The 15627-nt window shown below is 38.7% G+C and overlaps 1 protein-coding gene across 1 annotated transcript; it reads right to left on the reverse strand.

Annotated features, from left to right (window-relative positions):
* Nucleotides 1-1698: 1698 nt before the first annotated feature.
* LOC102186286 (cytochrome c oxidase subunit 7B, mitochondrial) lies at nucleotides 1699-6013 on the reverse strand. Its single transcript, XM_005700603.3, has 3 exons — nucleotides 5857-6013; nucleotides 3034-3158; nucleotides 1699-1900 (listed from the first exon to the last, which is right to left on the reverse strand). Exons 1-3 carry the CDS (start codon nucleotides 5909-5911, stop codon nucleotides 1823-1825), a joined length of 258 nt encoding a protein of 85 aa, XP_005700660.1. The 5' UTR covers nucleotides 5912-6013; the 3' UTR covers nucleotides 1699-1822.
* Nucleotides 6014-15627: the final 9614 nt, after the last annotated feature.

Genomic DNA, 15627 nt, shown 5'->3' on the forward strand with positions numbered 1-15627 from the left:
CAACTACCACCATCAGACTTCATCACATAAGGCAACACATGCTGGTAAAGTCATACTGTTTCTTTTTGCCTATTAGAATAGGTGACAATTATCACTAATCTGACAGAAGTGACAATTATCACTAATCTGACAGAAGTGACAATTATCACTAATCTGACAAAAGTAGTACTCATTATACTGAAAATTATATTAGAAATTCTCAGTGCCAACTGAGGAACAAAGGTTGAAACTTCCTTAGACATGTTTATTTTGCTTAATCATGTTGGTTACATGCATTTGAACACTTTTAACATTCTAAATATGACATGTTCAAATTTAATCAAACAGTGGCACTATGTAGTTTCTAATCTTGGAACCTTTTATTGACATGACATTCAAATAACTTTTCCTGCTTAAGACTTGAAATTACTGGCTTTGGTACATTTAATGAGAAAACAGGACATGTTGCCATAAGAGCAATTCTTTTAGTATTTCATACACTGAGTAAACATTCTTCAAATGTTTGCTTAAATATAAATCCTTATCTACATCAGGAAATTCTGGAGATTCCTAAAAGTCACTTACCTGATAACCTACATTATAAGTGAATTTTAGAAATCTTTTAATTTAGCCAATGGGTTTCCCTGGTGGCTCAGTGGTAAAGAATCCACTGCCAATGCAGGAGATGCAGGTTCAGTCCCTGGGTTGAGAAGGTCCCCTGGAGAAGGAAACAACCCATTTCAGTATTCTTGCCTGGGAAATCTATGGACAGAGGAGCCTGGTGGGGTACAGTCCATGGGGTCGTGGAAGAGTTGGATGCAACTTGGCAACTAAGCAATTAAGCAATACAGATAGGTTACTCAACTCAAATTTCATTCTCTGCTTACTTGAGTACTATAAACAAACTACTACAAGAGGCTCACTTCACAGCCTTTGAACAAGGAGTAAAGCAGCACATGGTTTAAGATATTGTGCTTTATTCAGTTACTATTTTACAGATAAAATCCAATGTTATAATGAATTCAGGGCAATCCACAAATCCAGAAGTTGGTATAGTTACAGAAAGCCAACAGCAGAGGTCACTAATAGATAAGTGAAAGTAAAACCACATCTCACAGATTCTTCAATAATATCATAAAATCTCAAATAAATATGCTGAAAAGGTTATTAAGATAAATGTACCAAGGGAGCCAAGGAGCTAGCTAGTCTTCAGACATCTTAGGGGTTCATTTGATAGGACCAGTTTTCTCATGGATCTGGTGACAACTTATGTTCTCTTGGCAGGAGTTAAAAGGACTTAATGGCAATTCCAAATATAAACATAAACAAGACTGAAAAGTAGATATAACCAAGATATGGACACCAAATTTCAAACTCAAAAATGACCCAAAGTAACTCTGTGATGTTATTCATGAACTGTAATTTCAGCCTACCATAAAGTTGACTTCCAGGTGATAGCCAAACTTTCCTTTCAAACTACCTAAGACAGAAAAGCTATTCAAGAAGTTGTACAAACCCCGCTGCCTTGGCCCCTCATTCACCTGCATACAGAGGTGCATCAGACTGGCCTCCACCTCAGGCTCATGTCAGCATGAAGGAGGCAGCACAGGGCATTAAAAATATTGTACAGTGTTTTGACCTTAATATTAACACAAAGGTTAAATAAATAAAAGCAACCAAGCTTGGTTTCATTTACAAAAGAAACAAACAGACCTACAATGAAGGTTTCAAGTATATTTTATTTCTTCAAACATGCCATATTTTAATGGGTACATAGTACTTTTACTTGGAATTAATTATGAGTTGATTTTGAAACAATTCAGTATTAAACCAGCTGGGATGATTACTGTTCTCTCCATTCCTTTGGGGTGACTCTGCCAACAGGCGATGGGTTCCATTCTATTCCAATTTGTGTTGCCGTCTGTAAGAATTAAAATGCTGTCAGTTATCAGTTATGTTTAAACCAGAGTTCATGCTCCCTTGGAGATTATTTCCTAAAGTAGCGAAGGTATTCTGCTCTATAGGTTAAAAACACACAGTGCCCTCCATGTAGGCCAAAGCTAATTGCTGTTCTAATTCTCTAGGGTAGTGCTGTTCAATAGAACTTCCACAGATGACAGAAATGTTCTGTATGTGCACTGTCCAATACAGTAACCACTAGCCACATATGGCTAGTGAGCAACTAAGATGTAGCTAGCGTGACTGAGCAAGTACATTAAAAAAATTTTTTAAATAATTCATATTGATATTTCACATTTCTATACTACCTCCTCAAAATATTGTTTCACTCAACCACAACTACTGAAGTACTGCCAAGGAGGACATTTGTAATATCCCTTCATCAAGGAGAATTTCACCTCCAAAAATGCCCCTGATAACACATTTGTTCAACATCTGTTCACTCTTCTAATTAAGCACACACTTAGACTCCTACTTGAACCAGCAAGTACAGTAACTAGTAAATAAGACTGATAAACGTTAGATGTAAAAAACTAAAATATTAAAAGCAAGTCATTTTATATCTCATCCATCAAAAACACTGTACTCAGTTCCAAGGGTAGAATGCAGAAGACTGACTAAGCAAAGAAAGGTGACTTAAGATGGTGAAAACTCCAGAAACCATATAACAAAATGATAGAACTGAGAATGTTTAATATGAAAGAGAAGATCCAGGAAACAAATTTTCTAGTATCTAATGGCTGATACATGGAAATATGATCAGAATTTGTGTTGCAATGGAATGATGGGTAAATATGGAGGAGGCAGATTTTAACTGAATATAAGATGTTTTCAAAAAAAAAAAGATGTTTTCAACAGCTACACAATATGGAAAAGACTGCCTTTTGATCCATAAGTAAAACGTTACGAATAGATGATGAACTAATGCTCAGTGCTGAGGAAAAATTCCTGCAATGAGTGGGTAATTATGTTAGAAAATCTCTAAAGCCCCTCCTAACTAGAAATGTACACTACTGTGTGAAAACATTTTGAATACATAAACTAAATGGCAGTAAGAAAAATCTAAAACAGAGATCATCAGTCAATAGTACTTACATATACCCATACAGCAACACAGAAAGTGGCTCCACTAGCTAATACGGCATTACCATATTTGTCATGGAAATCAGGTGCCCGCTTCTGGTGGATTTGCCTTGCCACTGCTTGCTGAATGCTTTGAACTTAAAGAGAAAGAAAAAGAATACAGGAGCATATCTACCAATTATTAGGAAAAGAGAACATTTGTAATTGATATTACCACTTAACAAAAGCCAAGGAAGTTACTCTATAGCATTATGCAGTATAATAAAATGTTAAAACATTGTAGCTAAAAGCAAAGTTGCATACTTTGAAATGCTTCACAAATAAGATGAATTAACAAATGGATAGTATGTGATGTAACAAATAGTGCAAAATGTTAGTTGTAGAATCTACATGCTGGGTATGTGGGTGTTCATTAGACAATTATTCCAACTTTTCAATATGTCTGAAATTTTCCCCAATACAATGTTGAGTGGGTAAAACAAAGAATAAGTGATGTCAGTAACATCCATGATAAATTGGTATTTGTATAATCCTTGAACTTGGCTCCTACTTCATTAATCTGAGTATTTATGATTTTGATTTTCACAAAAGTTTACTCAGCAGTGCTCAACAACTTGAAAACTATAATACATAGACACTGTTCTCAGGTAACTTCCAGTCTAGAGAAGTCTATTATATACATAGACACAAACCATTATAATACAAGGAGGTAAAATGTTAGCTAAGCACTTTGAATAGCAGGTAGGATTTGGTTATGTAGCTATGGGAAAAGGAAATCTGAAAAAAAGCAGAAACAGAAAACCCAGTGTACTATAAAACCAATCACGTTTGAAGGATAAGTTGTATAGATTAGTGCATGTGTGCTAAATTGCTTCAATTGTGTCCAACTCTGCAACCCTATGGACTGTAGCCCATCAGGCTTCTCTGTCCAGGGGGTTTTCCCAGCAAGAATACTGGAGTGGATTGCCATGCCCTCCTCCCGGGATCTTCCTGACCCAAGGTTCGAACCTGCAGGTTTCTTATGTCTCCTGCATTGGCAGGTGGCGTCTTAATCACTAGCGCCACCCGGGAAGCCCCTATACATTAGTAACAGGAAATGAAGCCACTTTTTTGGTAGCGCTAAGTCTCTGAGCAGAATGACAACATTAAAACCTTGTCATTACTGTTATTCTAGTAGAAAGAATTTCCAAACTGCTTCTGGAGGCACTTGGGGGGCTTGGGAAAGAACAAAGACTAGAAAATGCTTATTTCCAGCTGCTTTTTTTCTTCCTTTCCAATCTAAGTAGCAGGTGCTTATTGTTTCACAGCCTCAAAAGGTATTTGAGTATGTAATGAAAATCGTATTAAAGAATAGCAATGTTGCCCATTCCTTAGCACTGACGAATATAATGGCTTCTATGTGATACAATGGGTTATTTCTAGAGTTACTACACCATGTAATGGTTTCCTAAGTGCCTTACAGGTTTTTGTCACCGTTGGTTACATTTCGAATGGGCAAATTTACAACATTTCACAATATATTCTGTTTTAGGGCAGTTAAAAGTGAGCATGTGAATTCTGCATTGAAAGTAACAACTCCCAAACCCCTTTCCCTTTAGTCCAAGGCCCTACCTTCTCAGAAGGCAAAGAAAATAATATTACCAAACTGTTCTGCAACACCTCATGACCTCAACACTCAACTTACACAAGTGGATTTCTTTAGACCTCTTCTCTGTGACAAAAAACGGTTCAGTTACCACCTATTGATAATTTTACATAAACCTCAACAACTCCATGAGGTAGGTATATTTACTAAGCCCCTATTTTACAAAAGAGGAAAATCAAGTTCAGAGACGTTGAATTATTCGCCCAAAGTGAAAGGGATAATAGACGTGGCTTTCAGAATATGAAAAACCAATCAGGCAACTATTTTTTCGTTATTGTCAAAGGTGCTTCAGTATTTCGTACACAATCTAGTAATACTTCTAATGACTAAGCTGAAAATAAAAAGGTAGCTAAAGAACTAAATGCTAATTGCTCAAGGTCACTTTCATTTTAAAATTGTTCACGTTACTCAAGGTCACCTTCAGTGCAAATGAAGTATGGAAATGACTTCTACTTCTCTAATCTAGAGCATTCTCAATACGTAACTCTGGATTCAAATTTTCCCTGTACTTTTCTAACTTTTCAGTTCAGTTCAGTCGCTCAGTCATGTCCGACTCTATGCGACCCCATGAATCGCAGCACGGCAGGCCTCCCTGTCCATCACCAACTCCCGGAGTTTACTCAAACTCATGTCCATCAAGTCGGTGATGCCATCCAGCCATTTCATCCTCTGTCGTCCCCTTCTCCTGCCCCCAATCCCTCCCAGCATCAGGGTCTTTTCTAACTTTTGGGTAAGAATAAAAACAACCACAATTATTCAGTTAATAATCCACAAAGAACATAAATGCTAAAGTGCTACCATTTAGCAGGTAGCAGCATTGCAATGAAACCAGGAGCTGGATAAGCAGCTCTTTTGCGGGTAAATTGTAGCCCCAAAGCTAAAATTTATGAAATTACTTAAGGAACAAGAAGTATTCACTAAGTGTCCCCCTTGAAATCGTAGGCTACCGAATAATGAAACACAGCAGGGTTATAACTCCAGTAACAGAAAGAGGGCTGGGAAACCAAAGAGAAACGCTGTGCGATTAGGCTAATGCTAAGGACATCTTCCCAATTACTTAGGGTGAGGTGGGAGACCGAGCCTTTAGAATTACAAGGTCGGGCTGCAGATCGAAGGAAAGGGCACGAGAGACCACGAGCACAAAAGGATAAAAGTTGGTTGGAAATGATCTGTTCACAATTTTTGCTCACCTCTCAGACGACTTAGTGCGTTTCGGGCCAAGGGAAACATCCTGCGGTTGAACATAAAATGGCTGCAACTACAGCTGCTGGCCTCAATCAATTAGGCGTCTAATACCCTTGCAGAGTCCTGAAAAACAAAATGGCTCTCGGCTGCGCTCTTCAAAGAGATTTGATGAAATCTCTCGCGAGACCTCTAAAGACCTATAGAATTTGTCCTCTTTACAGCACGCAAATATACACGCCTTTTGGGAAATGTAGTTTCACGCTTTATAAATGTCTTAGGGTATTGAACAATGAGAAAATCGCTTGCCTTGAAGCCAGGTTTAGGGCTCTTTAGAGGAGAACTGAGACATTAATGTTAGACTAGTCATCAAAAACATCAACTTCAAGACGGTGTTCAGAGGCTTGAGCTTGTATCTCGCTCCACACTAGCCAGTACTTTCTGTTCCCTCCAAACTTCGTTTCTTTCATTTTTTCTTTCCTATTACTACCTACTAATATGTTTAATTTTGAATTTTGGAATGATTTCAAGTTATGAGGAACGTTGCAAGAACAGTAAAAGGAATTCTCAATACATAGAAAAATCTGTAATAAAGCAAATTTAACAAATTGTTGATCATAGAATCTTGGCTGTGTGTGTTCAGAATACAATTATTTCAATATTTCTGTATATTTTGACATTTTCATAATAAAATATTATCAAAACCGTGTCTCTTATATCTCCTGCATGGCGAGCGGTTGCCACCTTTAGTCTCCTATAAAACTGAAGAGTTCCTCTGCCTTTCTTTGTCTTTCATGGTATTAATTTTTTTCTTAATTTGCAGTTCAGTTCAGTAGTTCAGTCGTGTCTGACTCCTTGCGACCCCATGGACTGCAGCACGCCAGGCCTCCTTGTCCATCACCAACTCCCGGAGCTTTCTTAAATTCCTGTCCATTGAGTCGGTGATGCCATCCAACCATCTCATTCTCTGTCGTCCCCTTCTCCTGCCTTCAATCTTTCCCAGCATCAGGGTCTTTTCCAATGAGCCAGTTCTTTGCATCAGGTGGCCAAAGCATTGGAGTTTCAGCTTCAGCATCAGTCTTTCCAATGAATATTCAGGACTGATTTCCTTTAGGATAGACTGGCTGGATCTCCTTGCAGTCCAAGGGACTCTCAAGAGTCTTCTCCAGCACTACAGTTCAAAAGCAACAATTCTTCACCACTCAGCTTTCTTTATGGTCCAACTCTCACATCCATACATGACTACTGGAAAAACCATAGCTTGACTAGACAGACCTTTGTTGGCAAAGTAATGTCTCTGCTTTTGAATATGCTATCTAGTTTGGTCATAGCTTTTCTTCCAAGGAGAAAGCATCTTTTAATTTCATGACTGCAGTCAGCATGTGCAGCGATTTTGGAGCCCCCCAAAATAAAGTCTCTCACTGTTTCCATTGTTTCCGCATCTATTTTCCATGAAATGATGGGACTGGATGCCATGATCTTAGTTTTTGAATGTTGAGTTTTAAGCCAGCTTTTTTACTCTTCTCTTTCACTTTCATCAAGAGGCTCTGTAGTTCCTCTTCACCTTCACTTTCTGCCATAAGTGAAATGTCATCTGCATATCTGAGGTTACTGATATCTCTCCTGGCAATCTTGATTCTAGCTTGTGCTTCATGCAGCCTGGCATTTCACATGATGTACCCTGGTGGCTCAGATGGTAAAGAAGCTGCCTGCAATGCAGGAGACCCAGGTTCGATCCCTGGGTCAGGAAGATGCTCTGTGGAAGGTAATGGGAACCCACTCTAGTATTCTTGCCTGGAGATTTCCATGGACAGAGGAGCCTGGTGGGCTACAGTCCATGGGGTTGCAAAGAGTCGGACATGACTGAGCAATACTTACTTACTCACTTACTCTGCATATAAGTTAAATAAGCAGGGTGACAATGTACAGCCTTGTCATACTCCTTTTCCAGTTTGGAACCAGTCTGTTGTTCCATGCACATGTTCGAACTGTTGCTTTGTCACTTGCATTTCTCAGGAGGCAGGTAAAGTGATGTGGTATTCCCATCTCTTTAAGAATTTTCCACAGTTTGTTGTGATTTGGTCAAAGGCGTTGGCATAGTCAATAAAGCAGAAATAGATGTTTTTCTGGAACTCTCTTGCTTTTTCGATGATCCAACGGATGTTGGCAATTTGACCTCTGGTTCTCTGCCTTTTCTAAGTCCAGCTGGAACACCTGGAAGTTCTCAGTTACATACCGTTGAAGCCTCGCTTGAAGGATTTGGAGCATTACTTTGCTAGCATGTGAGATGAGTGCAATTGTATCATAGTTTGAACTTGCTTTGTCATTGCCTTTCTTTGGGATTGGAATGAAAACTGACCTTTTCCAGTTTTGTGGCCACTGCTGAGTTTTCCAAATTTGCTGGCATATTGAGTGCAGCACTTTAAAAGCATTATTTTCTTACTATAGGTAAGCTTATTCTCTCTATATTACATATGAAGGAAGTGAGTACAGTATCAAGATTAGGTGATTTTAAGCAACAGAACGGGTAATGGACCTTTTGACTATACAAGTTTATGCTCTGTAATATATTTGAAGAGTACAGGCCAGTTATTTTGTAACAGTTCCCTCAACTTTTGTGTACTTGATGTTTTCTTATAATTACTGCTACTGCTAAGTCACTTCAGTCGTGTCCGACTCTGTGCGACCCCATAAACGGCAGCCCACCAGGCTCCTCCGTTCCTGGGATTCTCCAGGCAAGAACACTGGAGTGGGTTGCCATTTCCTTCTCCAATGCATGAAAGTGAAAAGTGAAAGGGAAGTCACTCAGTCGTGTCCGACTTTAGCGACCCAATGGACTGCAGCCTACCAGGCTTCTCCGCCTATGGGATTTTCCAGGCAAGAGTACTGGAGTGGGGTGCCATTGCCTTCTCCGTTAGATTCAGTTAAAGCACTTCTAACGGAAATACTACATAACAAGTGTGTTTTTTAAGGGTATCTGATCAGTAAGCCTATATATAATATTAGTTTGTCTCATTTTTTAATTTTAATTTTCTTTTTTTTATTTTTGGCTGTGCTGGATCTTTAATGCTGTGCGTAGGCTTTAGTCTCAGCGAGTGAGGTTGAATGGGAGCTACTCTGTAGTTGTGGTGCACATGCTTCTCATTGTGGTGCCTTCTCTTATTGCAGAGGGCTCTAGGACACTCAGGTTTCAGTAGGACAGCACTGGCTTAGTTGTTCAGGGGCAAGTAAAATCTTCCCCAAGCAGGGACGGAACCCATGTCCTCTGCATTGGTAGGTGGATACTTAACCATTGGATGACCTGGGAGGTCTTTGTCTCATTATTGATAATGCCAACTTTAATCATTTGGTCAAAAGTGTGGCCTCCAAGTTTTTATACTAAAAAGTTACTGTTTCCCTCTTTCTAATTAATAAGTAATATGAGAATACATTGAGACTATATGTATATCCTATTCTTTATCGAACTTCTACCCACTAGTTTTTGTATTCATCGATGATTTTTCATAGTGGATGAAGCACCATCTGGAATCAAGATTGCCGGGAGAAATATCAATAACCTCAGATACACAAATGATACCACTCTTATGGCAGAAAGCACAGAAGAACTAAAGAGCCTCTTGACGAAAGTGAAAGAGGAGAGTGAAAAAGTTGGCTTAAAGCTCAACATTCAGAAAACTAAGATCATAGCATCTAGTCCCATTACTTCATGGAAAATAGATGGGGAAACAATGGAAACCGTGAGAGACTTTATTTTCTTGGGCTCCAAAATCACTGCAGATGGTGACTGCAGCCATGAAATTAAAAGATGCTTGCTCCTTGGAAGAAAAGCTATGACTAACTTAGACGCAGCATACTAAAAAGCAGAGACATTGCCAACAAAGGTCTGTCTAGTCAAAGCTATGGTTTTTCCAGTGGTCATGTATGGATGTGAGAGTTGGGCTATAAGTTCGATACAGGGTGCAGGATGCTTGGGGCTGGTGCACTGGGGTGGGAGGGAGGGTTCGGGATTGGGAACACACATACACATGTGGCAGATTCATGTTGATGTGTGGCAAAACCAATACAATATTGTAAAGTAAAAAATAATAATAAATAATTTAAAAAAATTAAAAAAAAGAAAGAAAGAAAGAAAGAAAGAAAGCTGAGTGCCGAAGAATTGATGCTTTTGAACTGTGGTTTTAGAGAAGACTCTTGAGAGTCCCTTGGACTGCAAGGAGATCCAACCAGTCAATCCTAAAGGAAATCAGTCCTGAATATTCATTGGAAGAACTGATGCTGAAGCTGAAACTCCAATGCTTTGGCCACCCAATGCGAAGAACTGGCTCATTGGAAAAGACCCTGATGCTGGGAAAGATTGAAGGTGGGAGGAGAAAGGGTCAACAGAGGATGAGGTGGTTGGATGGCATCGCTGACTCGATGGAAATGAGTTTGATCAAGCTTTAGGAACTGGGATGGACAGGGAAGCCTGGTGTGCTGCAGTCCACGGGGTCTCAAAGAGTCAGACGCGACTGAGTGACGGAACTGAACTGATGCTTTTTGCCTAAAAGAATTATTAGTATGAAAGTTGCAAAATGATGATTTTTCTAACTCTATCATTTCTTCCATATTTAACACTAGGTATTCTACTACAAGGAGAAATTTTATCTTCTTCCCTATTTATTTGTTTATTATCAGTTTGGATTCATGGATTCCAAAGGTTATAATCCATTGCTATCATGATTTGTTTTAAGGCTCAGTAGTCTCAGATGTAGTCAGTAGGATTCCCTTCTGACTTATATGCCTTATATAAGACATATTGCTTCAAACTGCTTAATCTTGATAGTGTGCTCACTTCCTTCATATGTAAAATGCAGAGAATAAGCTTACCTATAGTAAGGCTTATATGTCTTTTTTTTTTAGGTCTCCATCATTTTATTTTTTTGAGGACTTCTTTATTTTCTGACATAAGGCTCACCTTGTACTTTCTTTACCCCAGCACTGGAATCTATCTTCCTAAGGAGACTTGATTTCTTTTAGGGATGGAATTATTTTCTGACATAAGGCTCACCTTGTACTTTCTTTACCCCAGCACTGGATCTATCTTCCTAAGGAGACTTGATTTCTTTTAGGGATGGCATTTATCAACCTACATTTGGCATTAGGTTTGCTCATTTGTACTGGAGTGTCATTGCTTCTAGTCATTTCAGTGAACAGAGCTAGAAATATATGTTATGAATGATAAATTTATGCAAATACTGCCAATTCCAGTCCAACCCCCAAAAGTTCTTTTTCATTTTTCCTTATTTCATATTTGTATCTCCCTTATTACAGTGAGAATCCTAGCTCTCAACGTCAATGTTTTTACATATTACATTATACAAAATATATTTCCAGATTGTTGTCTACGAAAAACAAATCTACTTAGTAGAGTTTAAGATTTGCTTGTAGTTATTTTTTTCTTTAGACTAATAGTATATAATTAAAGTAGTGTGTTCATAAATTATTCAGATTAGTTCTATTTTCTTTAGTGCAGTTGTTTTTCTTTTGAAATAGAGTTGTGCTCCCTTTTTTCTGTTTTGTATTCAATTTCAGTTTTTTAACCCATTCTTACTGATGTCATTTTAAAATGTTTAACTTATTTTTAATTGTGGCAAAACATAAATGACATAAAACTTACCATTTTAACCTTTTTAAAGGATACAGTTCAGTGATATTAAGTACATTCAGATTTTTGTACAACTATCACTAACATTCATCTCCAGAACTTTTTTCATCTTGCAAAACCACATGATTTGCTCTTATATTTTATTTTAAAACCATTACCATTATTCCAAAAGTCAAAATTATACAAAATGGTATACTTAGAGAAGTGTCATTCCCTTCCTTAACTGTTTCAATCCATTTCCTCCAACTCCCGTAGGAAACCAATTTCATTAGTTTCTGATTTAAGCTTTCTGTGTTTCCTTTTGCGAAAATGGTAAAACATATATATTTTTTCTTATTTCCTCTTCTATTTCATACAAATGTAGCGTAATATGTACATACTTTTGCATTGGGCTTTTTCACTTTAACAATAGGTCTTGAAAATCCATACCATTTATACAGCTCTTCCTCATTTCTTTTCCTTAGAGTTGTGAAAAACTCCAAGGTATCTATGTTCTATAGTCATTCTCCTACATTTGAACGTTTAAGTGGTTTTGATAATATTTCGATTAGAGATAGCGCTGAAATGAATAATTTTGTGCACATATATCTTATTATTGGAGTATATCCCCCAAAGTGGGATTGCTGAATCAAAGGATAAATGTATTAGATATTGTTAAGTTATCCTCCATTTTGCATAGCTACCAGCAATGTTTGAGGGTGCCTGTTTCCTCATAGACTCAATAACAGCACGTATCGAATTTTTGCCAAAATAGTAGTTGAGATTTCTCTGTGTACTTTAAAACCTTAATTTTTTATTTGTTAAATTTACATGCAGTAAATTTCACTTTTTTTAGTGTAATATTCTGAGTTTTGACAAATGCAAACAGTATGTAACCACTCCAACAATTAAGGAGAGAAAGGTTGCACCCTCACAAAAAAAATCTCCTTGTGTGGCCCTTTTGTAGTCAATCCCTCTCCCCACCTCCAGTCCCTGATAGCTACTGATCTGTTCACTTTCTAGAATGTCACATAAATGGAATGATATGGCATATCCAACTGTTTTTTTTTTGTATTTTTCATATTAGTTACTCTTAACATTTTAATTTCTTTTCACCTCTCTTATCAAATAAAATCTCTTCAGAACCAGCTCTTTTCCCTTTCATGCCCATCTGTCTCTCTAGCTTAATGAAATTATTTTCCTCTGTGTGTGTGTGTGTGTCCCACCAGGGCCTAAAAGAATGGTCATATGATATTAAAACGCATGAAAATAAATCCAAATTACGGGCGATTAATTTTGTTGCTGCTTTTCCTCTTGAATATATTATTCTTCTTCAATAAAAAATCTCAGTTTTATAACTCACTATGATACCTACATAGTGGAGAAGGAAATGGTAACCCACTCCAGTATTCTTGCCTGGAGAATCCCATGGACGGAGGAGTTTGGTGGGCTACAGTCCACAGGTCGCAAAGAGTCAGACACGACTGAGTGACTTCACTATGATACACACAAGACCTTTTAGAAGAAACACCCAAAAAAGATGTCCTTTTCATTATAGGGGACTGGAATGCAAAAGTAGGAAGTCAAGAAACACCTGGAGTAACAGGCAAATTTGACCTTGGAATGCAGAATGAAGCAGGGCAAAGGCTAATAGAATTTTGCCAAGAGAATGCACTGGTCATAGCAAACACCCTCTTCCAACAACACAAGAGAAGACTCTATACATGGACATCACCAGATGGTCAACACCGAAATCAGATTGATTATATTCTTTGCAGCCAAAGATGGAGATGCTCTATACAGTCAGCAAAAACAAGACTGGGAGCTGACTGTGGCTCAGATCATGAGCTCCTTATTGCCAAATTCAGACTTAAATTGAAGAAAGTAGGGAAAACCACTAGACCATTCAGGTATGACCTAAATCAAATCCCTTATGATTATACAGTGGAAGTCAGAAATAGACTTAAGGGACCAGATCTGATAGAGTGCCTGATGACCTATGGACGGAGGTTCATGACATTGTAGAGGAGACAGGGATCAAGACCATCCCCATGGAAAAGAAATGCATAAAAGCAAAATGGCTGTCTGGGGAGGCCTTACAAATAGCTGTGAAAAGAAGAGAAAGTGAAGTCGCTCAGTCGTGTCCCACTCTTTGCGACCCGTGGACTGTAGCCTACCAAGCTCCTCCGTCCATGGGATTCTCCAGGCAAGAATACTGGAGTGGATTGCCATTTCCTTCTCTAGAAAAGAAGAGAAGTGAAAAGCAAAGGAGAAAAGGAAAGATATATGCATCTGAATGCAGAGTTCCAAAGAATAGCAAGAAAAGATAAGAAAGCCTTCCTCAGCGATCAATGCAAAGAAATAGAGGAAAACAACAGACTGGGAAAGACTAAGATCTCTTCAAGAAAATTAGAGATACCATGGGAACATTTCATGCAAAGATGGGCTCGATAAAGGACAGAAATGGTATGGACCTAACAGAAGCAGAAGATATTAAGAAGAAGTGGCAAGAATACACAGAAGAACTGTACAAAAAAGACCTTCACAACCAAGATAATCACAATGGTATGATCACTCACGTAGAGCCAGACATCCTGGAGTGTGAAGTCAAGTGGGCCTTAGGAAGTATCACTATGAACAAAGCTAGTGGAGGTGATGGCATTCCAGTTGAGCTGTTTCAAATCCTGACAGATGATGCTGTGAAAGTGCTGCACTCAATATGCCAGCAAATTTGGAAAACTCAGCAGTGGCCACAGGACTGGAAAAGGTCACTTTTCATTCGAATCCCAAAGAAAGGCATGCCAAAGAATGTTCAAACTACTGCACAATTGCACTCATCTCACACGCTAGTAAAGTAATGCTAAAAATTCTCCAAGCCAGGCTTCAGCAATACATGAACCATGAACCTCCAGATGTTCAAGCTGGTTTTAGAAAAGGCAGAGGAACCAGAGATCAAACTGCCAACATCCGCTGGATCATGGAAAAAGCAAGAGAGTTCCAGAAAAACATCTATTTCTGCTTTATTGACTATGCCAACGCCTTTGACTGTGTGGATCACAATAAAGTGTGGAAAATTCTGAGAGACATGGGAATATCAGACCACCTGATCTGCCTCTTGAGAAATCTGTATGCAGGTCAGGAAGCAACAGTTAGAACTGGACATGGAACAACAGACTGGTTCCAAACAGGAAAAGGAGTATGTCAAGGCTGTATATTGTCACCCTGCTTATTTAACTTATATGCAGAGTACATCATGAGAAATGCTGGGCTGGAAGAAGCACAAACTGGAATCAAGATTGCCGGGAGAAATATCAATAACCTCAGATATGCAGATGACACCACTTATGGCAGAAAGTGAAGATGAACAAAAAAGCCTCTTGATGAAAGTGAAAGTGGAGAGTGAAAAAGTTGGCCTAAAGCTCAACATTCAGAAAACGAAGATCATGGCATCTGGTTCCATCACTTCATGGGAAATAGATGGGGAAACAGTGGAAACAGTGTCAGACTTTATTTTTTTGGGCTCCAAAATCACTGCAGATGGTGACTGCAGCCATGAAATTAAAAGATGCTTATTCCTTGGAAGAAAAGTTATAACCAACCTAGATAGCATATTCAAAAGCAGAGACATTACTTTGCCAACAAAGGTCCGTCTAGTTGAGGCTATGATTTTTCCAGTTGGTCATGTATGGATGTGGGAGTTGGATTGTAAAGAAAGCTGAGCACCGAAGAATTGATTCTTTTGAACTGTGGTGTTGGAAAAGACTCTTGAGAGTCCCTTGGATTGCAAAGAGATCCAACCAGTCCATTCTGAAGGAGATCAGCCCTGGGATTTCTTTGGAAGGAATGATGCTAAAGCTGAAACTCCAGTACTTTGGCCACCTCATGCGAAGAGTTGACTCATTGGAAAAGACAATGCTAGGAGGGATTGGGGGTCAGGAAGAAAAGGGGACGACAGAGGATGAGATGGCTGGATGGCATCACCGACTCGATGGAAGTGAGTTTGAGTGATCTCTGGGAGTTGGTGATGGACAGGGAGGCCTGGCATGCTGCGATTCATGGGGTCGCAAAGAGTCGGACACGACTGAACAATTGAACTGAACTGAAGTGATGATAAACAGAACTGGGACAAATAAAGGGAAACTTCTGCTATGTAGGA

This window comes from Capra hircus, unplaced genomic scaffold (genome assembly GCF_001704415.2).
Source record: "Capra hircus breed San Clemente unplaced genomic scaffold, ASM170441v1, whole genome shotgun sequence".
Taxonomy (NCBI): Eukaryota; Metazoa; Chordata; class Mammalia; order Artiodactyla; family Bovidae; genus Capra; species Capra hircus.